Here is a 24,315-nt window from a genome sequence, read left to right on the forward strand (position 1 = left end):
CTGTCCCTCCACCCTCCCAAGCATGATGTCCCTCTCCAAGAACCTGTCCCTCCGGGCAACATGTCCAAAGTATGTTAGACGGAGCCTCAGAATCCTTTTTTTTAAAGTTTTTTTCTTTTATTATTAATATCATTATTACTTTTAGGGACACAATTCCATTCATAGCCTCTATATTGTTATTCTTGGGAATGTTTTCTATAAGATGCAGGAATCACAACTTTTTGTAACTGGAAGCTACAGAAATGGCCCTGATTTTCACTTGCTTTAACCTCCCATGGTCGCTTCAAGCCAGCAGGTCTCATCCTCCAGACAGCCTTCCCCTGTAATTTCTGCAGCATCACGTCTGGGGAAAGGTCACTGGAAACATGGGTTGCTGGGTCGCCAAGGTGTGTTTTACTTAATCGTTTAGCGTGGGGAGACCTCAGGTCGTATGTCCAGCCTCATGCCTTCTCAACAGGGAAGCGGAGCATGCTGGGAGCGATTCCTTGGCTCCCTGGAAGCCTTTGAGAGCGCGAGAGGGGAAGAAAATTACTCTTTTATTGTGAGGTTTGCCAAATGATCTCTGAGAAGCTGTGATATCATTCATATGCTGTGCCAAGCTGGATCGAAACTGCTCATCTTGGCACACATCTAGAAAGAGCGTCTAATTCCTCGGGGTTGGTATGGGCCTTTATCAGAAATAGTTCCATAGGCAGTATTTACATAACTGTGGTGGAGTGTGAGAATAAACACAGCTGTGGCATTGCCCTAAATATTTCTATTCAGCAGGGAATTAAAAGAGAACTTTATCGCTGAACTACAGATAAACACAATTCATCAAGCAGTGGTCAGTTCAACTGGGGAACAAAATAGGAGTTATAAAAGACCAGCTGGCTGAAAATAGCTCCAATCAGCCCTCCTGACTTTATTGCTTCTTTATGCCTCTGTTCTTTTTCTCCCTCTTCTTCACCAGTTCTAGAAATGTTGGACTCATCAGCTAGCTGGGGGGGAGGGGTGTTTAGATTTTCTTGCCCCTCCAAGAAGGGAGTAGAAGTCTCATGAATCGTTAATGAGAGTAGGCCTACTAGGGGCCAGCAGGCTTCTAGTAGGTGCTTGAAATACGTCTTCTCCTTTCAGAAGGATTCCTTCTTTTTTCTAGGATATAGAATTAAATGTTGGTAGAAATAGAGAGGTCCCCCCCCCCATCCCTCAGTAGAAAGCTCTTCAGAAAGTGTTGAAACGGGTTAGGCAAAACTGATTGGGAATCACTTTAATGTTTAAAATATATGCAGTGACCATTGAATGTTTTATTTGTTTCACATGCATATGAATAATTGAAAATATCATGGTTGGGTTGAGGCACACCTTAGTCTTTTGAGTACAGCATTGCCTTTCAACACTGTAGAAGAGGTCTTTCCCAGTACCTCTGTCCAGTGTAGCACTATTTAATTTCCCGCTACTACCTCCATGGGTATTGAGTGGGTAGAACATAGTAAAATGAAATCATTGGAACGTCAGTCTTTTTGTCTGTTTATCAAGATGTTGCTTATTGATGCAGCTGTAATGACGCTTGTTTTCTTACTGTTGAGATACTGTCTGGATTTGAGCATCAGTAAGTGCATCAAGTCCTCTTCACTTGAAGCAAGCAAGGCTGCACCTGCTGCTTACCCCGGTTAATGAGTTTTCCTCCAATCCCAAATTATGATTCATGTAGTCCAGCTTCTTGGATTCTTTGCTTAGCAGAAGGAGTGCATATTATTGTTAAGTGACATTGAATTAACCATAACTCATATGGTAAAAGGATACAGCACTGACAGACACCTTTCCTGACTTTAACTAATTTATCCTTCTGTTCTCTTGGTCTGTATACACATTTGACAAGAGCACCATTACGTGTTCTGGAATTCCCTTTGTCCATAATTTACTGTAATCTACATGCTACAATCAAGTAACTTTACAGAGGCAATAAAATATCTTTTTGATAGCCTATGCCACCATCCAAAATTCACTTTATATGAACAATATCCTTCTGTATGCTATCTTCTAAATCTGTCTTGAACTTCAATTCCTTGTTGCTATACTGCTGCAACCATTTTAAAATTGTTGTTGTTGTTATGTGCCATTGAGTTGCTTGCAACTCATAGCAACCCTGTGTACAACAGCCCTGACACCTGCTCTATCCTGTGCTAACTTTGCAGTCTCTAACACACCTACCCTCATTACCCCAGTCACTGTATCAATTCATCTCATCAATGGACTCTTTTCTTTCTCGATCCCTCCACCTTTTCAAGTTTGATGTCCCTCTCCAAGAACTGGTCCCTCCTTGCAACATGCCCAAAATATGTCATACAAGCCTCAGAATCCTTTCCTCCAAGGAGCAGGCTGGCTTTACTTTCTCTAAGAGGAGCCTATTTGTTCTCCTGGCAGTCCATGGCACATTCAAAACTCTTCTCCAGCACCACAGATCAAAGGCATCAATTCTCCTATTATCCCTAGTTATTGTCCAGCTCTCAGACACATAGCAAACAATTGGGAAGACTATGGCCTGGATCAGGCACACCTTAGTCTCCAGACTGACGCCATTGCTCTTTTATACTCTGCAGAGGTCCCTGACAGATGACTTTCCCAATGCAATTCATCTCTTGGTTTTCTGACTACTGGTACCAAGAGTGTTGATTGTGGAGCCAAGCAAACTAAAGCTGTTAACAGTCTCCCACTAAGCCATCAGAGCTCTGTTATTTTTAAATTATCTTTAGCAAAACTTTATCTGTGATATTAATGGTCTTATTCTAGAATTTATGCGTTCTAATGGGTTGCCCTCCCTTTTTTATGGTCACAAATACAAATCTTTTTATCAGTTGACCAAGTTGATGTCTTGAGATTTTCTTCACATGGACAAATGAGTCCTCGCAAGATTCCATCTGTTTACTGAAATATCAGTCAGTATTCCATCAACTGCTGGCACTTTCTCACCAGTACCTTTCCTGCACCTTGTACTTTTTTCAGTTCTTGATAATATGCTACTTGAAATGGTAGAATGTACAGTGAATCTGTGTGTTCCTTCTGTCGTCTTTGATGCTTCATCTGGCATTCGGTGTTTTGCCCATAGAATCCTTTAGTAGTGCAACTCAAAGCTTGACCTTTTTTCCCCCATTTAGTTATTTTAGCTAGAGAAATGTTTGCACATTCTTCCTTTTGGGTTTTCTTACTCCGGGTCTTCACACATTGTAGCACTTTACTTTGTCTTTTGGAACCATACTTTGGAACCTTCCACATCAACAAATGAATGGATAGAAGAACTATGGTATATTCATACAATGGATTATTATGAGGCATTGAAAAACAGTGAACTCGTAAAACATTATACAACATGAGGGCATTATGCTGAGTGAAATAACTCAGTCACAAAAGGATAAACAGTGCATAATACCGCTGTTATAAAATCGAACAGACATGTGGAATTGGGGTGAAAATAGTGGCTAGATAACAAACTGCATTAGAACAGATAAAGGGAAGAACTATCTGAAAGAAATATATGATTAGACATTATATGTATGATTAGAAGCAAGAGGTTCCTGGAGTGGTGGGTTGGGGAAAGGGGAGAAGAAAGGAAGAAAAAATGTTCAACAATGAAAAAGATATTTTTTAAAAAGAACTTTTGCTTCACATTTTTCACTTTGTTTTAGCTACTATATGTTCAAGAGCAACATCTGCCTGTGGTGGACAGTGTTTGGTGGAGCTCCCGGTTTAAGACAGGTTTGGAAACAGGAGTGGCATCTACTTCCTAAACCACATGCCTCTGGAAATTCTATGAACTTGGAGAAACGACGATAGTTATAGAAAGGCTTCAGGTTCATAGGGTCTCTATGAGTCGTGCTCGACTCAACAGCAACCAACAACAACAACATGTTTAAGAGCAGATTTTGAAGTCTGTCCTGACATCGTTTAGTCTTTTCTTTCTCTTCCGTGTTTCTAAAGCTCTTTTGCTTTCTTCATGAAGGCTGTCATTCCACAACTTGCCTGGTCATTAGCACTCAGTGTGTCAGATATCTTCTTGAGATGGTCTCTAAATCAAGTGGGGTGTCCTCCACCTTGTGCTTTGCCTCTTGTGGACTTGTTTTCATTTTCTTCAGCTTTAACTTGAAGTGGCATGTGAGCAACTGAGCGTGTTTCACAGTTTGTTCCTGGTTGGTCTTGTTCTGACCAATGATATTGAGCTTCTCATTTCTTTCCTGGATGTGTTTTGATGCATGTGTGTTCATTCCAGTGAAGCTGACATGTTGAGTCACTGGATATGTTGTTGAAAAAAGTTTTTGCCATAAAATAAGTCATTGGTTTCTAAAGTTATGTAATCTTCAGCGTATTTTCTGTCACCAAGGGCAGCTTTTCTGTCTGTTCATCTTTTGTTTCCAACTTTCACATTCCAATCTCCACTAATTGTCAATATGTCCTCTCTTTCTTTCTGTTTCCCATTTTGTATTTTTGTCTCTTCTATTGACATTCTTAATGGACTTAGAACCTACCCTAATCTTAGTTTATCTCAGTCCTTACCTTAATTTCTTCTGCAAAAATCTGATTTATATTTAGGCACACATTGTGAGGTTCATGGTAGATGTGAAAGATAGTCACTAATCAATACACTGTACATGGTGAACTTCTCAGGGACAGACACTATGTCCACCACTTGCCTCTATGGTTTCCAGCAACATGCTAGACACCTCTTTATTATTCTGTAAAACTTGCAAAGGTGACTGTCAGATCTTTGTGAGCATGTAAAAAAAAAAACAACAAACAACAAAACACAACCAAAACCAAACCAACTGAGTTTCTAACTTCTATTTTGTAATTAAAGGGACTAAGATTTTTGTTTGGTTTGATATATATGCTTTGCCACTTTATTAATAGTATTTTTGTTGTTGTGTGTCATTAAATTGGAACCAACTCATAGCTGACCCTCCAGTGGGTTTTCCCAGGCAGTAAATTGCACAGGCGGAGATTACTCATCTTTCTCCCTGATGCAGCTGGCAGATTCGAACTGCACACCCTTCGATTGGCCGCACACCTCTTTACCGAGTGTCCTAAGGAATACTGAAATGTTATTTAACCAGGTTTTCAGAACTTCACTATCAACTATTAATAAATAGTTGCTTTGAATGGTAGAACTCACAGGCCAAAATAGAAGTCCACACTTTTCTTCTCCTTTTTGAGTTTTGTTGTTGTTGTCTCACCTAAGTTCTCTCTTTGGTAGCTTTAAGACAATGTCTTTGGTACTCTTCAAGAGCTGAAGCCTAGTTCTCCTCCTCTTGATTGTGACTTACTTGGACTGAATGATTGACTTCTAACAAAAGTAATTCACGTAAGTGACCTCATGCGACTTCAGAGACAGACTGTAACAGGTGTGGTGGTTCCTGAGGCTCTGAAGAACAGCCTCCGTATAGTGAGGGCACCCAGGCAGACTCTGCAGAGTTGAGCAGCGAGGATCTGAGGCCTCCTCCAACTGCCATGAGCGTCACCATATTAGAAATGGCTCCTCAGTTCGTGAAGGTCTGATGACCTTCTGTCCCTGCTGATATCCTCACAGGAGACCTTAAACCAGAACCACCAAACAAACCACCACCTAAGCCTCCCCCAGATTCCTGACCCAAGGAATTTGCGATGAAGATGCTTGATGGTTTTTTCCACCTCATTTTGAGCATTTCTGTGTAGTGGTAGATAGCTTACACATGCTGAGAGCCTGTTTGTTGTCTTGCCTGCCTGGTGATAACCACCTCAAGGCACCGTTCTCGAAGGGGCCCCCCGATGGGGCTCTGAGAGGTCTGCCGTGGTCTTTAATCAGTGTAATTTGTGGGACATTTAAAACGTACACCCACGGCTCTACCCCTGGCAATTCTTACTCAATAGGTCTGGGACAGAGTCCAGCATCTGTCTTCAATAAAACGATTTTTAAATAACAAAACCTATTCAGGGGTTCCTGAGGAATACTTTTGGTTGGAGATTTCTGTTTTGTTTTGGTTCTTAACTATAAAAAGCCACACAAAGCCACAGGCCTCTCTTCTCTGCGCTATCAGGGCTCAGGGCTAGTAGAGGATTGACAATGCAGCTCTCAGCAGGTCTGCTTCAGCCCTTAGGGAGCCTGGCAAACCACCAAGCTCTGTGCTCACTCTTGTGGGTTTACAGGCAACACTTCTGAGACCTGTAGGGCTGTTGATGGTTCCCAGCCCAGCAGTCCTGCTTCAGTTGGCCTGTATTGTGGGTGGTGAAATCCACTTGCTGGATCTGGCGACAGGGTCCCTTGTGAATGCTGCTGTTCACCCAAGGGCCACACAGCACTGACCATTTGAACCCAGCACCTATTTCATAGGTGAATGATGAGCAGTCTCATCCGGTGAAGACTTACAACCAGGGAGATGGATTGAGGTACCTGGAAATTGGAACTCACTCAAAGGCAGTGAATTTTCACTAACCCAGGAGGCCCGGTGATCTATTTACAGAAGATTCATAATCAACACCCCTGATATCAGCAATCAGGAGATCAGGAGACATACTACACTGGCCAAATCCGCTGTCAGCGATCTCCAGATTACTAAGTAACAGTGATGTCCGTTTAAACACTAAGGTGCTCTTGATTCAAGCCACGGTCTCCTCAGTCATTTGCTATGCAGCTAAGAGCTGGACACTGAATAAAGAGGACAGAAGAGTGGAAGCCTTTGAGTTGTGGTGTTGGAGAAGAGTGCTGACTATGCCATGGATTGCCAAAAAAAACAGATAAATATGCCTTGGAAAAAGTGCAGCCAGAATGCTCCTTGGAGGAAAGAATAGTGGAACTTTGTCACATGTCTTTTGGACATGTTGCCAGAAGAGGCCCTTCCTTGGAAAGGTGTATCATGCTTGGAAAGGTGGAAGTTCAGTGAAAGAGTAGAAGATCCCTAATAAGAAGGGGTTGATTGATACAGTGACTGCGGCAATAGGCTTAAGTGTGTCGGGGATAGTGAGGATGGCACAGGATCGAACGGTGCAGGTGTGTTCTTCATAGCGTTGCTATGAGTCGTACTTGACTCGACAGCACCTATCGCTGACGACCTCATTGAAGATGTAGACGGCCAATGCTGCTTCCTAGTCTGTCTGAATCTGGGAGCTCAGCTCAAACCTGTCTCCTGTGGATGACCCTGCTGGCATTTGACACACTGCTGGCATAACTTACAGCATCACGACAACCCACAAATGACCCTAGGACAAAGTGGTGGGCCAGTGTAGAAGTGCTGTATTGTACCTGGTCATTTTATTTCAGGGGCCAGATGTGCACGGGGTTCCTGGAATGAATCCTCTGAAAATATTGAGGAATAGATGACTAAACCACCCTCCCCACTCCAGGCAACACCACCCCAGGAATACTCACACCTGTTTTTCCAGAAGCCAAAGTGATCAGTGGTAATAGAAATCCTAACTTGGGTTATTTTGAGAAGTTGTAACCGGAAAGGGAGTACATGGAAAGCTTCTGGGAAGCTTGTATTAAAACAAAAATCTCATTAAACCATTGCAGGAAATGGATTGGAGTTTATTTAATATACACTTTGCACAAGGAAGTAAGACGTCACTGAGGAACCAACATGTTCTGGAGATGAGAAGAACTTCCAGGACTCTTCTACCAAATCTTATTTGGCATTGCCATGGAAAAAGAACCACACAGACCTGATAAACAGTTAGTGGTCAGTATGAATTCCAGGCGGAATTATCTTGAAGAACAAATAAGATAATTACGCATTTACCCTACAATAAAGTTGACCTTTAGACATCTGTTTCCCCAGACTGACCAAATTCTTCAAAAGAGGCCAGTGTCTAAGGCAAATGGTCTGTGAGTGCAATGGGACGGATTAGAAAGTGACTTTTGGGGCAAGGCTGAAGGTTCAGAGGTCATCTTTAGCAAGGCTAAATGTTTGTGGACTGGGTGGATTACCTCAGCTCTCTGGACGTAGAAATTGGGTTTCCAGGAGCATTAAAGCAATTTTTCACTCTTTTAAAAAAATTATTAATATTATTATTATTATTAATTTTAATGAAAGTTTACAGAAATTTTGGATTTCCATTCATTCATTGTTGCACTTTTCTCCCTGCCTACCGTTCCCTTCTAGTTCACTCTTCTCTTTGAAAAGTAAAAGAAAAATTCTTTCATTGTAACGCAATCCCTCCACCCAAGTCCACTCCACTGTGCAGCCTTCGTTCTGTCCTCATGTCATGATAATAATACCTCATCATATATACCTTCTAAACAATTCTCTCTCTCATCTATTTCAATGCAGTGTACATAATTTATCCCATCTTTCTCAGTCTCCCCCTCAACCCCAATTTCAATCCCATTTTATAACAGTGGCACTATGCACTATTTGTCCTTTTGTGACTGAGATATTTCACTCAGCATAATATCCTCTAGGGTCAACGATTTTGAATAATATTTTCATGAGTTCCTTGTTTTTCAATGCAGCATAGTATTCCATTGTGTGAATATACCACAGCTTCTCTATCCATTTGTTGATGGGCATGTAGGTTGTTTCCAACTCTTTGCTATTGTGAACAAAGCTGTGATAAACATGGATGTGCATATATCTGTTTGGGTGTCAGTTATGGTCTCTTGGGGTATATTCCAACTAGTGGGATTGGCTGGGTCAAATGATTTTTCTATTTGCAACTTTTTGAGAAAGCGCCATAAGGCCTTCCACAGTGGCTGCACCATTTTACACTCCCACCAACAGTGAATGAGGGTTCCAATTTTTTCACTTGTAATAGTCTACTTCTTGAACAAACTGATGGTTACACAGCTAATTTTCAATTTTGTAAAATGCATGCAATCTGTGCTCCTCCAAATTGTGCATTTTTCTGCTGTGTGATATATTTCAACAAAAACTTAAAAATTAATAAGGATGAACTGGGGGTGGGGGGGAGAAAAGTGCAACAATGAATGAATGGAAATCCAAAATGTCTGTAAATGTTCATTGAAATTAATAATAATAATAATAATAATAATAATAATAATAATAATAATAATAATAATATAATAAGGATGATAAATGTTACCAAACCCTGATACTAGCCTGTATCTCTGTTTGCAGGGCAGTTTGCTCTGTGCGTGTGCCCAACGAAGAAAATGCCTGTTTTCTTTTCTGCTAGAGTTGATTTGAGGAGGGGTGTGTGTGAGAGAGAAAAGACAGAGACCTGAGGAGTGCTGCTTCCCCAGTTGCCATTTCTTTAAAGACAATCCCATCGCAGGTCTTCAGAGGAAAGTATAAGTTAATTACCTGCATGATTTAGATCATTACCACTATAGATATTAAGAGAATAATTTGCCACACAAGTTGACCTCTTATTAGTGAGGGCTCTTTGAGAATCCTAGTTTGTTTTCTGGTCTTTTAACTTCTCAAAAGAGTAAGAACTTTTGAGAGGAAAGGAAATTACACCCTAGAATTATTGCCCATTTGTTTGAAAGATACTGAAAAGGCCCGAAATCTTTTTCTTTGGAATAAGGACAAATGTCCTTTTAAAAAAAAAAAAGTCCTGGTTCATCAGAGAAAACCTCTGGAGAATTAGCAAGAAGCCTTGTCTTGCAAATTTGTTAAGAGGAGAATGCTAATTATTGCTAAGAATCTTTTCTGAATCATTCCTTTGTGCAGTTTATGTACATGATGAGTAAAAAGCTTTACTTGCTCTGAAAGGCTGGTCTTCAGTGTTAACGAGGTCAGATTGCATTGGGAATTCAGACTTTCAGGTGGTCTGCAAAATGTTCTTTTCCAGCTGCGAAGCTAAGTAGGCCCCTGTTGGGCATCTTTAACCCTGGAGGCCTAGTCGTAAGGAGTTACACTCCCAGCCTAAAGGCAGGCAACTCTGGTCCACCAGCTGCTTCTTGGCAGAAAGAAGGACAATCTCCTTCTGCGTGATTTACAGTGTCTGAAAAGCCACCAGAGGGTCAGCTTGACAGTACTCGACATTAACAATGATGAGCGCTCATGTCAGACAGCTGTGTCCTTTTAGATATTGTGGCCAGGCTTTTTGGGGTGTGTCCAGTCTAGAGATGAACTATAGTACTTAAATTCATGGCTTTTGAACCTAACAAACTTGGGAGCTCTGGTGAAGGGAATTCTCAGTGAATGAAGCCGTCCACAGGGAGATGTAGCATTGGCCCAAAGGCCTCGTCTCTCTGACAGCTCTAATTCACCAGGAGCCCCAAGGGAGAAAGATGGACAGTCTCTTCCCATGTGATTTACGGCCTCAGACTCCTAGTGAAGGGTCAGCTATTATTTGGTCCCAACTAGGTGACAATCATTTGTAAGTGTTGTTGTGACATGCTATTGAGGCCCCTGTGACCCATAGTTACCTTTGTGCAGCAGCTCTGAACTCTGTGAAAGTAGAATTGCTCTGTGGGATCCTCAAGTCTGAGACTTTTAAAAAGTAGAGTGGCATGCATATTTTTGATGGTACCTCCTCTGGATGGGTTTGAACCTTCAACCTTTTGATATTACCACCCAACGATTTTAGAACTGTTCGTAAAATTATGTAAGATAATGTAGAAGGATCTGAAACTTGACCCGACATATAATAAATGCTCAGTGAATGGAACTGTAATTAGTACACGGTGAAAGGAAATAAATTCTTTTGATTCCGTTTTGACTGCCTCCAGTATCTGTCTGCTAATGTGTGAATGAGACTTTCATGTGTACATGAATGAGTGATAAGATGTTTGGGGGCATTTTCTCCTTAAAAATTATGGAGATGAAAATGCTCTTAGTGGTTGATAGGAATCCTTAAGGCGGTGAGAAGGGGCCTGCGAGACTATATAGCAAGAGACACCAGGAAGGAGGGCCATGTAGTATCCACTCTTGCTTGTGGTGCTGGTCCCACAGATCTGTGCATGTGACAATGTGGCACCGACCCACCAGTCACACTGTTGTTTTGTGCCAGGGGGCCACCTCTGAGTCCTGGCTCGCCTCTGTGTAACAGTAAAGTGATGCCCATTCCTGAGCCATGGTCATGTTTGTGGCCGTGTGTGAGCCCTTGCCCCAGCTATTGTGCCAGTCCAGCTCATTAAGGACTCTCGGTCACTTTGCCCCTCCTTGTCACTCACTGACCCTCTTCCAGCCATGATGCCCATGTCTAGTGATTAGTCTCTTCTAAAGATGGATCCAAAGCCATTGAGACAAGAGTCTCAAGAAGCAAGAAGCATTCTGTATAATTCTGAATGTTTTTTTAAAATTAATTTAAATGAAAGTTTACAGAGACTTAGGATTTCCATTCATTGTTGCACTTTTCTCCCTCCTCCCCCCACCCCAATTCACTCTTCTCCTTGAAAAGAAAGAAAAACTCTTTCATTATTATGCAACCCCTTTCCCCCAAGTCCACTCCACTGTGCAGCCTTCACTCTGGATTTCTGTAATGACAAGAATACACAGTCATTTGTCCCTTTAAAACAGATCTTTCCCATCTATTTCAATGCAGTATATATCATTCCTCCCCTCCTTTTCTGTCTTCCCTCAACCCTGATGACAGTCCCGTTTTACAACAGTGATCCTATGCAATATTTGTCCTTTTGTGACTGATATATTTCACTCAGCATTCAACTACACAATCAATCTCTCTTTCTCTCTCTCTCTCTCTCTCTCTTTTCTTTAACAGAAGTTTCCAAGCTGGAGACTCAACTACACAAACTTTTCTAAGCATTCACTCTTTTTTTCCTTCTTGTGAAGCTTTCACAGGCACATCATGTGATGGAAAAACAATGAGGCTCAGCTCGGGGCACCTTAGTCAGTAAATGACATCATTATTGCATCACTTTCATGAGTTTGATATTGTATTCCTTTTTTTTTGTTAGAAAAAAGTATAATGCTTTGATATTACACTGGTTTTTTAAAAACCAGCAAAACTTACTCCTATCAAGTCATTTCTGACTCAGAGCGACCCTAGAGGACAAAGACCCTCTCCTTTGCCTTTAGAGGCTCTGGTTCTCTCTGGGAGCAGACTACTTATTGTCCGCAAGTAGCTAGCAAATTCAAACTGCTGATCTTCCAGTTAGCAACTCTCTGTAGTTACACAAAATAGAACCACTTGCTAGGAACAGAGTCCAGTGACCTCTTTGGATTATTTTTGCTGCTCTCTGTGAGTCTATAATTAGTTCAGAATAAATTTAAAACAAAGAAGTATCTGTCTCGGATTCCCTCCTGCTACCGTGACGTAATTATGTAGGACTCGCCTCTGGTGATACTATAGGAGGTAGGGCGTAAGCTTTGGTCTTTAACTTTAAATACAGCACTCTTAATTCATCTCTCTTAGCAGCACCACCCCTTCGGAGTCCAATTCACTCCTCACCAACATGGGGCCAAGAATTAAATGGTGGTTAAATGGGCCACGGGCAGGGTTCCTAAAGAAGGCAGAATGCAGTCTTCTTTGATGCTAAAATATTCGCAGTTGATTAACACGGAGCAGTTAGATTGAGCCTGTGGCTGGATATTCCAGTTTAGTTCCTGCCAGCTTGGATGTGAGTGTGTTATTAAAACCCTCTGTGGACTGAGAGGTGGAACCAATTAGTGTCAACGCATGCTTTGGAAGTCTTGATCTGATACCACTAACAAGCCAATCGCTGAATTAATGGGAACGCAGACATCTTTCATTGCGATGATTTCGTGGTTTCACTTTTGGCGTTTTAAGGTGGACTTGTGAAGAATGTCATCAGCTGTATCTCTATACTAAACTAGAGTCCACAGCAAATCTTCTCGCCCAGGGCAACTAGATACCCCCAGCCCATGGTGCCATTCATCATCTGCCATCAGGACCACTTCTTTCAGCTGCTTGGAACTGGTCTTTGTGCCCCACATTTCCTCCTACCCTCTGTTTTCCATGTGGTAAAAACCCAAATTAGATCACCTCACAGTCAAACCACTCCAGTGGTCGCCACAATCATTCATCATGGTAAAATCCAGACCCTTCCACGTGGCCGTCACACCCTCGTCCTGGCCCTGCCACCTCTCTGCCTTTGCCCTTTAGACCCCTGTCCCCTTTAGACAGCCACAAGCCAGTCACACAAACTCTCTCACTCATTGTCAGACCCTTCAGGCTTTCTCCTGCCTGAAGGTGTTCTGTGTAGCCCCGGTGGCTCAGTGATTGTTTACTGCTAACTATAAAGTTAACAGTTCAAACCTACCCAGTGACTCTGTGGGAGAAAGACATGGGAATCAGCTTCTAGAAGATCCCAGCTTGGAAAACCTGATGGTTACGTGGGGTCACTGTAAGATGAAACTGGCCCAGTGACACCTGGCAACAGCAACAACAAGGCTTTTCCACGCCATTCCGACTGAGGTGTCTTCCAAGAGCTGCTGTGACTCAGCCCTTCACCTCCTTCTGCACTCGATTGAGAGGTCACGTAGCCTTGTGAGGTCCACCTGACTGTGTCGCCCACTCCCATATCACTCCCTCCCACTCAGTCGCATGCTTGCTTCACTTTCTTTCCAGAATCATAACCCTCTGAAATGATATCCGCCTTTGTTGATTTACTTGCTTATTTCCTTCACACTAAACTCTGTGGTATCAGGAACAGCTACTTTTACAGTGTTAGCCCCCATGACTAGACCAATCTCTGGTGCCTCAGGAGCCCTCAATGCATATTTGCGGGTAACTGACTGAATGAGACCATGAAGCCGACCCATGCAAAACTGATAAAGTTTGCACAGAAAAACAGAGACGTCTTCTATCTTCGTGACCCAGGTCTGTAACATTGACCTGCCTGGGGACTTCCTAATCCTTCTCTCTTTCTTTCTCTAGGCAGCTTGAAATCCACTCCCCAGATGCTAAGCACACGGTCATCCTAAGAAGCAAAGATTCAGCCACCGCCCAGGCCTGGTTCAGTGCCATCCATTCCAATGTTAGTGACCTGCTGACCCGAGTGATTGCCGAGGTCAGGCAGCAGCTGGGGAAGGCCGGCATTGCCGGGAGCCGGGAGCTCAGGCATCTGGGCTGGCTTGCAGAAAAGGTAAGGAGTGGCCCTCCCTCAAAGTCATTTTGCAGCAGGAGTCTGTCTCCACGCTGCTTAAGACACCTCTCGTCATTTGCCTCATTCCATAGACTGATTCTCTCATTCAAGTTGTTTGGATTTCCCTTCCATTTCCAACAGGCCACAGGCCTCTGCATTTTACAGGAATTGAGTGTTTATCAACTTTGAATCCCCACATACAGCACAGGTGATGCAGAGGGTGGGCACTCAGTGATTGTTTAGTGGCTGGGGGGTGTGAGTGATGGATGGAGAGGGTGAACATCACGTCTGTTTATGAAAGAGAAACACAACTAAGGCGTTGCCAAGGTTATTTTGTTCCTTTTAAAGAGGGCTGATGTGAGGTTTGATGAACACGGATACAGACACACCTCATTTTATTGCGCCCCGCAGTAGGGGTGTTTTTGGCAAATTGAACTTTGTGGCTACCCTGCCCTGAGTAGGTCTGTCAGCACCTTTCTTTTCTAACAAACAGCACATGCTCAGTTCCCGTCTCTTGTTACATTTTGTAATTTTCTCAGTCTTTCAATGTTTTTGTCCTTCAGTTGTACACTGCCATTGCCATAGAATCGTTCCCAGTGTGTAACAACCTGCTCTCAGGTTTCCGAAGCTGTAAATCACAACAGGGAGGGACTGCACATCTTTCACTTGGGGAGCGGCCTGTGGATTTGAACCGCTGAGATGCTCCACCATTGGGTAAGCAGTTCAGCTCTCTACAGATGACGCCACCAGAACTCCCCGATGGACTGCGAGACAGTATAAACATGGCTCTCACAGACACTGAGAAGCCACAGAATGTGTGTGTGACTTTGGTGCAGAACTTGCTTTAACGTGGCAGTGTCAGGTGGAGCTCACACTGTGAGCCGTGCCTCTGCTGGAGGAATGTTATGGATGAGCCTCTGGTTTGTGCTAAGGAATTATCAATAGTTCTTGAGCAGCAGATCCTGAAAGCCACCACTTTGGGGCGTCCACTTGGAGGGAGACACAGGGCGAGGCAGGAAGAGACCATAAAGATGAATAAAGACCTGATCCCTGTCCCCTGGGAGGAGAGCTGCCCTGAGTCACATTAATAACCCTGTCATGCCGATTTCTTTCCCCAAGTTACATGATACCTTGAAGATCATAAAACTCTCTATGTACTATGTAGACCATCTCCTAGGAGTTAATCCTACTCTTCTTTTCAAAGGATTGAACCTTTGCCATTGTCTTTACAGCTGCTGGCTGTTCCTTGAACTTGACCTTGCATGCTGAGCCACACAGGGCTTTGAGGACAGTCTGACCTCCTGGTGACTCCTGTTCTAATAGGTGGTAAATGGGAATAATGAACTCTGCAATAATAACTTTCTTGCCAGTGAACCCTGTCATCTGAGAAGGCCCAGTTAAATGGCACTTGAAAATAATACTTGAATTCAGCAGTTTTCCACCATTGTTCTTTGTTTGCACCAGTTCACTCGTGGGTCTCTGCCACAAAGTTCATCACAAAATGGGTTGTTTGGCTTGGTACTGTCCCATTGCTTTCAGATTTCAAAGGACTAAAGGGACAGAGTGGGTGGTGGCAGAGCCAAAGTCGTAATAGAAACAAACACAGCTTGCCTGTCTTGACCTTCTGTGCCCAGGTTGGTGATTAAAACAACACTGAATCTAGATGACTGATATCATTTTGGAACTTGCAGTCTCTTCCACTCTCTATTTTGTACTCTCTGCAAATACGGGTGTTTTATCAGGAGAAGGTCTATTAAGAATCTTTGAGCTCTAAGTGACACAAAGGTCAAGCTTAGCTTGAGCAAAAAGGACGGTGGACCGTTAAAAATAGTGAATGTGTCTCGACTTGCAGCATGACAGTAGCCAAGCCTGTAAGGTAAACAGTCATACCTGGGAGGTACGAACTCATGACAGCCCTGATTCCAAGAGATCAAAAGGGTGGCAGTTATCCAGAGATAAAGCTCATGTTCACGAAGCAACCAAACTAAGGATGAGTGGAAACAGTAAACATAGGGCGGACGAAGAGTTCTGTCATCCTCTGAGGACTGCAGTCAGCCTCACAAAGCACATGGTGTATTAGTTGTTGGAGGAAGAATCTCGTTTTCTCTGTGAGTTTTCATTCAAGTCAAAGTAAAAAGTGAAATAAATTAAATTTCCAAGAATAAGCTTCAAGCATGGCTGGATCCAGGGATTCCAGGAGCATTCCTAGTTCTTACTCTTCATGGGTTTTATTTCCAGCCAGACCCTCTCCTTTTGGCCTCAGAGTTTTAAACATAAACTGTCATCTTTTCTCAGGCTATCTCAGTGACTAGATACTTCTTTTGCCTTAAGAATCTCAACAGAAGTCTTGATGTTACGTTCAAATGGATCATAGTTCCAGTGCTGGATTGGGGTTTGGCTGAGTCTTGGTCAGGGTATGAGCCCTATGGGATGAGGAAAGGTGACATAAGGTGCTGTGATAGAAGGGATGAATGTTAGGGGAGCAAATATGACATTACTGTGTAAGGGGGAGTCGACTAGGATGAAAAATATCTCGAGTTGGAGAAGGTTCTAAAGGACCAGCGCTCAGTGGGTGGCACACAGGAAAGGGTTGCATGGAAACTTGTAAATGCAGGGATACTTTTTAAGATGTGGCCAAAACTGAGACAGTGAAGCACACCAAGACTGATAACAAAAATCCACCGCCACTGCTTGGCATGAGAAGGCAAAGGAAAGGAACGGATATCCGGAATGGACATGATTTACAGCTGTGGAAAACCCCAGCCAGCCAATTGCCAGTGGCACGATTCCAGCTCTCGGTGAGCTCAGCCATGGCGGACGGAACTGCACTGGGCAGGGTTTTCATCGCCGTGACCTTTCAGAATCGAACTGCTGGGTCTTTCTTCTGAGGAGTCTCTGGGTTGGTGTGAACTCCCAAGCCCTTCCCGGCTGGCCAGGCACTGAACCATTTGTACAACCCAGGGCCTCCACAACTGCAGAAAAAGGTAATTCCGAAAAAACTGTGGTCTCTGGAGTCCTTGCCTTTCTGTTGGTGTCTCCATTGGCTAGCAGCCTGGAGGAGGAGTGCTAGGGAAGCCATGAGTCGGGAACCACTCTGTTAAGGTCACTGTCCCAGGCACAGGGCAGGTGGAAGAGTAGATTGGCAATGGAGGGACAAAGTAATGCCACCTGGCACTCAACTCTTCTTTCGTCTTATTAAGCACCTGCCATACTTGAAATTTTTGCTCTTTAGATAAATGGGGGGGAAAGGATCACATTGTTATTTTTATGTACCATCTAGTCAAAACCAACTCATAGCTGGCCCTTCATTGGGTTTTTAGAAGCAGGTAATTGCATGGAAATTGATTGTCCATCTTGCTTCCACAAAGCAGCTGGTGGATCCAAACCATGTACCTTTGAGTTAGCAGTGCAGCTCCTTACCACTAAGCCATCAGAGCTCCTTGCATATAGGTTATACAAGTTTGTCCTTAAGGGTCATGATGACTTATAATGAACAATTATTGGAAGCAGTAATGTCTTTTACCACCTTTATGTTCAAAACTTCTAAAAGATTATTATAGATCACATTCAAGAGAATAAATCCAAATGGTAATTTTTTAAAAAAGAAACATTAATACTGCAAACTAGTATGAATATATATGAATGGTTTTGGCAAAATGTTACAATGAGTGGCAAAGCCTTAATACAACACCTTTCTTATAATATCACAAATATCAGTGAATTCACTTGGTATTTGTAAAGATAGAAAGTGTGGTCTCAAATACATTCAGCAATGATTTACCTTAACTTGATGCGTGTTGTCTTTTCCTATATTATTAAGCTTTGGGTTTGTGGATTACTAACAATAGCTCTGGAAAAAGAGTGTGCAGATTCCATTTCATTTCACCTTTTTTGAGAACCAGCATTCAGATGAACTAATACAATATGAAACAGCTTCTCTTTAAAAATCCTGCTCTGAGAAAATCCTCAAAAGTCTCGTAAGCACTATTCAGGAAGAAAATCTAATATTAAAAAAAATATTATTCCCTGTGAAATAGCCTGAAGAGGCTTGGGGAGGAAGACTGGACTTGAACAGTAACTCCCAGAAATATAAGAAGGTGTTGAGTCCCTGGGTGATGCAAATGGCTAGTGCATTCAACTGCTAACCAAAAGGTGGGAGGTTCGAATCCACACAGCAGCAGCACGTTGGAAGAAAGGCCTGACTCCCTTCCAGAAAAGCCTCTACACTGGCACACGTGGGGTCACCATGAGTCAGAAGCAGCGTGGCAGTGAGTTGTCAATAATCATTCATTTTTAGGTTTGATTTTTCCTTTTCCTTTTTCTACCTATTTGTAACAAAGGTAATGTTGATTTTTAATGTTTTGACAAATTACAGGTCATAGAACAAGCCTAGTTGTTTTTTTTTCAGCAATGGTTTAGGTCATTATGAATGGTTTCATCTTACTTGGTTATTTTTAGGGACCAATACTACTGTGCAAAGAGAGGATACTGTATCTGCTCAGATACAGATGTGTGTGCGTGTGTATATACAATCTTACACATGTAATATGTTAAAATGTGTAATTCTGTGAAAAAATATATATGTATGTGTATTTATATATGTATGTGTATGTGAACGTGTATGTATGCATACATACACACTGCTATGAGTTGTAGTCAACTCTATGACACCTAACAGAAACAATAATGCATATTGACAGACTTTGGGCATGTGGCAAGGAGGAGCCAGTCCTTAGAAGGGGACATAATGCTTATAAAGGTGGAAGGTCAGTGAAGGAGAAGACCTCAGAGAGGTGGATCCGCAGGCCATGGGCTTACGCAGAGGAGAGGTTGTGAGCATGGATCAGAATGTGGCAGAGTTTCAGAATGCCTCACTCTGACTCATCTGTTGAGTTTGAGTTGACTTCTCAGCTCCTAACAACAACAGTAACTGTATATTCTGTATTCTCACATAATACTCTAGAACATGAATTTTAATTTCTAATAATATCAATTTGTTCACTCCCCTGAAGTCCAGGTAAATATATCTGATCAAGTCATTTCATTCTCTGTCTGAATCTAGTGAAACGCTCAGCTCTGTTTGAAATGTAAATAAAGAGAGTTTTAAGGTACCAAGCTTTGCAAGTGAAGAAAAAGGCCCAGCATACAAGCAGGATACTGTCACTCCCTCATGACTGTGGAGTCAGAAACAACTCATGGTTGTCTCTCCAGACGGTACTCAACAGCCTATAAGCTGCATGGGAGCAATCTTTCTTCCCAGGAGTAATTGGTGGATTCAAACCACCTGCCTTTGAGTTGACAGCACACCCAGAGCTCCATTAAGAGTACCATTAGTGTTTACATACTCATGCTATGGTGCCCAGCTGTAGTAGAAGATTCTCAAGAGGGACTGTAAAATAGTCCTGGTGAGAGTAAACCAGACTGTGTGTAGTCAAGATTTTGACAGTCTAATTAATGGAATGATATTTCTGGAGCCTCTAAATCTATCAGCCCCACCATCTGCTAAAAAATCACCTAAGTAGGAGTTTCCTACCTCTTCCAGGGAGAAGATAGTTCTGACCTGCAGAAACTCCCATCTGATAAGAAATAGAAAGAGTTCTGTTCCAGACTATTCCTGGCTTACATCAACCCTAAATCAAGACTGTTTGCTATGCTAGGAGACACAGACTGTTAATGCAATTAAGAGCTAATAGGCCTGTTGTGTTGCTTTCAAAGGCAGTCATCAAGTTCCGGAGTGAATCACCTCAGAGATGGAGTAAAAGTCTGGGGAGACTCTGGCAAGAGCTGCACTATCTCCCTGCTCATCTTTTTACAGCAAGTGTTTAAACTAAACATTCCTGTGAATAGAACTCAGACTTCCCCTATTTGCCTTTTTTTCAACTGAGACAGCAGAGATTGGAAATTGGAGTGGGGGTGATGGGTGGGTGGCTCAGGCAGCCATAATGGAAGCCTGAAAATGTGCCCATTTTTCTGCATGATGTCGCAGTGCTGTTTCATGAGGGGGAAGTCTCACCAAGGTGGAAACATCAGAGCCACCATGTAAGAGAGTTGGGCTGTGTGCACTGCAGTCTTTAGAGGCTGGGCAACTTGGAATAGAAAGATAGAAAGCTTTTTTGTTCCTGGGTGTATGACCTTCAGACTACTGAACTACTAAATGTTGAATATTGAAGGTATTATTGGTTTCAACTTGTCATTGCCCCGTGTAGCAGAGTCGAACTGCTGCCCAGAGTTTTCTAGGTTCTAATTCATACAGAAGCAAGAGACCAGGTCTTTCTGCCTTTGAGTTCCTGGCTGGGTTTGAACTGCAAAGTTTCCATTAACAGCTTAACCATTGCACCACTGGGATCCTTTACATTGAAGATAACCCTTGTTTTATGAACTAGATGCCTTCCAGACAATGCCCCAGGGTTTCCTAAAGAAGAAGTTATTTTTCCCATTGATTTCTATTATTAAGCTGGATCTTAGGGTTCTTCATTGTGGTGGTGTTGTTATGTGCCATTGAGTCAGAACTGACTCATAGCTGACCCTCCAGCAGGTTTTCTTATGGAAAGGGATTCCCCTGATATTTTCTCCTTTGGAAGTATTGCTGAATTCAAGCCACCAGCTTTATGGTTAACAGTCAAATACTTAAGCATTTGCACCCCTAGGTTTCCTTTTACATAGCTGCATTTTATTTCAGGCAACTCACTCTGGAACTTACTTACTCTTTCCCCCTCAAATTATGAACAAATTGTTTCGTAATGGTTTTAAATTCCCTAATGTCATGGCACATACTTTGAGCCTGTTGTCAAGACAGGTCAGTCCTTGGAGAAGGACATCATGCTTGGAAGGGTAAGAAGGTCAGCACAAGAGAGGAAGGCCCTGGATGAGATGAATTGACTCAATGGTTGTGGCCATGGGGTCAAGTGTGTCGGAGACAGAGGTGGGCTCAGGACAGGGCACAGGTAAGTCATTGTTCATAGGGTCACTAAGAGATATAGTCAGCTTGGTGGCACATAGCAGTGACAAGCGATGCATCTAGTTGCATGTATCCACGATAAGGAGATGGTTGCATGTATCAGTGAGAAGATGTTCAATGGATTGAGTTGATGCAGTGGCTTCAACAGTGGGTTTGCGCTTAGTGATGATGGTACAGGATTGCTCAGCATTTCATCTTGTTCTTTCTGGGCTCTCAGTGTGAGTGGAAACTATTTTCATGGCACTGACATCCAGCAACAGAAGCAGATATCAACAACAAAGCAGGTTATCCTAGCTGTTGAACTTAATCATCAAGTATTTTGGCTAACATAAATGGGGGAATATAGAAATGGGGTTGGAGACAAGTTAAGTCCAATAAAAGTGTCTGTATGGTATGGCTTCTGTGGAGGACACAGGGGGAGGTGAGAGGGTACAAAACAGCGTCAGAACAGGAGCCTGAGCTTTGGAATGGAACATATTTAGATTTTAATCCAACTTTGTCACTTACTGAGTTTTTGCATATGTGAAAAAGAAATATTACTAACTACCTCAGAGTCCAACATCACGGCTAAAGTGAAATATGTAATGAGTGGTATCTGACAGAGTCTAGAATATACCATTTAAAAAAACCACTAATAATATGTGAGAGCAAGAGCTCTCTGGTTTGTGAGTAATGTTAAAGAAACAGCACTTAGAATATCTTCAGAATGAAATTTGTGTACATAACTTTACAAAGATGATCCAAAAACCAGTGGAATAATCCATGAACGGTCAGAAGTTCAAGCTGTGTTTAGACCACGATACCAGGTTTGTCACTGCCGATGTCAAATGGCCTTGACTGAAAGCAAAGCTTACCAGAAGAGTGTGTATTTGTGTTTTATTGACTGTGCACAATTATTTGACTGCATAGATCATGGCAAATTAGGGCTCAAATTGAGAAGAATTATTCTCATGCATAACCTATACCCAGATCAAGAAGCTTTTATCCAAATAGAGCAAGCTGCGTGGTTTAAACTCAAGGAAGATGTGTGCCAGGGCTGTATCTTTTCTCCATAACTGTTCAATCTATATGCTGAGCAAATTACTCGAGAAGCTGGACTTTATGAAGAATAGTGTAGCCGTAAAATTCATTCTGGTTTAATGGTTGTTGCACTCTGAATAAAACTACCATTCAAACTTATTCAGTCAATATTATTGTAGCTAAAGCCTTGAAGTTTGGAGTGGAGGAATAACACTGTTACAAGGACACAAATAGTGGAAAACCTAGTGCCAGGAAAGTTGCTTGTTAAATTTCTAAGGTCCACTGATGCAGAAAAAGAGCAGGATACAGGGATCCCGGTGAAGCTTCTAGAAACCTATCAGGATGATTAGCAGGGAATTCTGGTGTCACCGTGGTTGAGTGTTTAGGACTGAGCAATTAATGGAATGATTTTTAAAATCAACTATTTCACTAGTCACTTGTTCTTCCATATAATAAACGTTAGTTGGCATCTAACTCATTCAGTCAATAAATATGTATTGACTACATGAAATATGCCCAGCAGGTGTGAGCACTGGGCACGTGATGGGGAGGAAGGCGGTCAAGATCTTTGCTGCATGGGCAGCATGGTTGATGTATCAGAAAACCATTTGCAATAGTGAAAAGTGCTACAAGGGCAATAGCCCCAGCTGTGTGAATGTGAGAGACGAGACGATCGATTTTAGATAGTTGTTTATGTTGGACAAACAGTGAGGTGAAGAAAGATGTGTTTAAGGACTCAGAAACATGAGGAAGATCGACGTGGAAGCTAAGAATTACCAGTACAGAAGGGCACCTGCTGCAGTTTATTTCTGTATTAAACTCTGTGAAGGCCCATAGGAAGCAATCAGCCAGCTTCACCTCAGAGGAAAATAAAGACTGAATCTTAAAGATGAGGTAGAGAAAGACTTTCTTTAGGGTAGCAGGAATAACATGTGCAAAGGCTTAAAGGCACGCAATGCATGGCCTCATTTAGAAACAGCCATTAATCATGGGTGGCTACAGCATTGAAAATATATATATTTATCTATATATATATATATATCCAGGTGATACTGCCCTTCTTAGCAATGCCCTCGGGTACCAGTACCTTCTATGTACTGTTACTGCAACCTCAGAATTCTTCTTTGGTGTGGCTTTCAAAGACTATTTCTAAGCAATGAAAATACACCTTCAAGTCTCCTGGCCAGTCCCTTGATCAAAATGTGTTCTTTTTCTCTCCGTTTTGCACTCTGCCCCAGCTTAACTCAACTCAGCACCTTTAGAGAGTAGCTGAAGCCTTGCAGAGCTGGGGACCTGGAGATGCCACCACCACCTTCTTTGATGCTCCCTGGATCATTCAAGATTTCAACAGTAGCATCTGTCAGCATTGCAGCTCCAGGCTTGAATTTGTCTTTCTGTTCTTTCAACTATAGAAATGAAAATGAGTTCTTCTTCCCTTTTAGTTCTCCAACTCCAATTCTTTGCTCATTCTGTTCTAGAACTTCACTTTGTCTTATTGAGCTGCCCTTTGGAATATTCAGTTCCTTTTACTTTGGCATTTCTCCCCTTTGTTTTGGCTTCTTGATATTCTAATGCAATTTTCAAAGACTTATCTGATATCTATTTTGGTCTTTTCTTCCTTTTCTCTCTTTGTAATGATCTTTAGCTCTCTTTATGGGTGCTATCGTTGATGTCATCCCAAAACTCACCTGATCTCTGATAGTTGAGTGTTCAATACCTTATGGCTATTCTGAAGATGATTTTTAAATTCTAGTAGGATAGACTCAAAATCATATTTTGGTTCTTGTGGATTTGTTTTTATTTCATTTCAGTTGGAACTGTAATTGGTCTGATCCACAGTCAGCACATGGCCTGGCTTTGATTGCTTCTACAGAGAGCTTCTCCAAAACGTCTTTTCATAGATGTAGTCAGTCTTATTCCTATTCAGTCCATCAGATGAAACCCATGTATAAAGTCACCTTGTGTAGTGGGGTTTTGTTTGTTTGTTTGTTTTATTTTGTTTTACACAGAGCTATTGTTCAAGGCCACCAGCTACTCCAGGGGAGAAAGATGGGCAGTCTCCTTCTGTGGGATTAACTGCCTCTGGAAACCCACAGGAGGGTCAGCTATGGGTTGGTTCCAACTCAATGGTATGCAACAACAATTTGCAATCAATAAATCATCAACATAAAAAATTCAGTCATTCGATGTCCTTAATTTCACTGAATTATACATTTTAAAAAATGGAAATGGCAGCTGTTTAAGTATTTTGCCACAATAAAAACAAAGAATCCAAGTGAAAAAATAGAGGCTGGAAGCATTGCTGTGACTTTCCCAAGAGCCCTGAGGAAGTGACAGAGCAAGGCTTGAACCT

At 42.2% G+C, this 24,315-nt stretch overlaps 1 protein-coding gene across 1 annotated transcript in view; it reads left to right on the plus strand.

Annotated features, from left to right (window-relative positions):
* SNTB1 (syntrophin, beta 1 (dystrophin-associated protein A1, 59kDa, basic component 1)) overlaps positions 1-24,315 on the plus strand; it is a gene marked incomplete at its 5' end in the record, with an annotated part of 288,235 nt that overhangs the window by 170,923 nt on the left and 92,997 nt on the right. Inside the window, one exon of the mRNA XM_006879471.1 lies at positions 13,777-13,984. Within this exon, the coding sequence (XP_006879533.1) occupies positions 13,777-13,984 (208 nt within the window). The remainder of the gene's footprint in view (positions 1-13,776; positions 13,985-24,315) is intronic.

This window comes from Elephantulus edwardii, unplaced genomic scaffold, assembly GCF_000299155.1.
Source record: "Elephantulus edwardii isolate Elephantulus edwardi_28Jun2011 unplaced genomic scaffold, EleEdw1.0 scaffold00003, whole genome shotgun sequence".
NCBI lineage: Eukaryota > Metazoa > Chordata > Mammalia > Macroscelidea > Macroscelididae > Elephantulus > Elephantulus edwardii.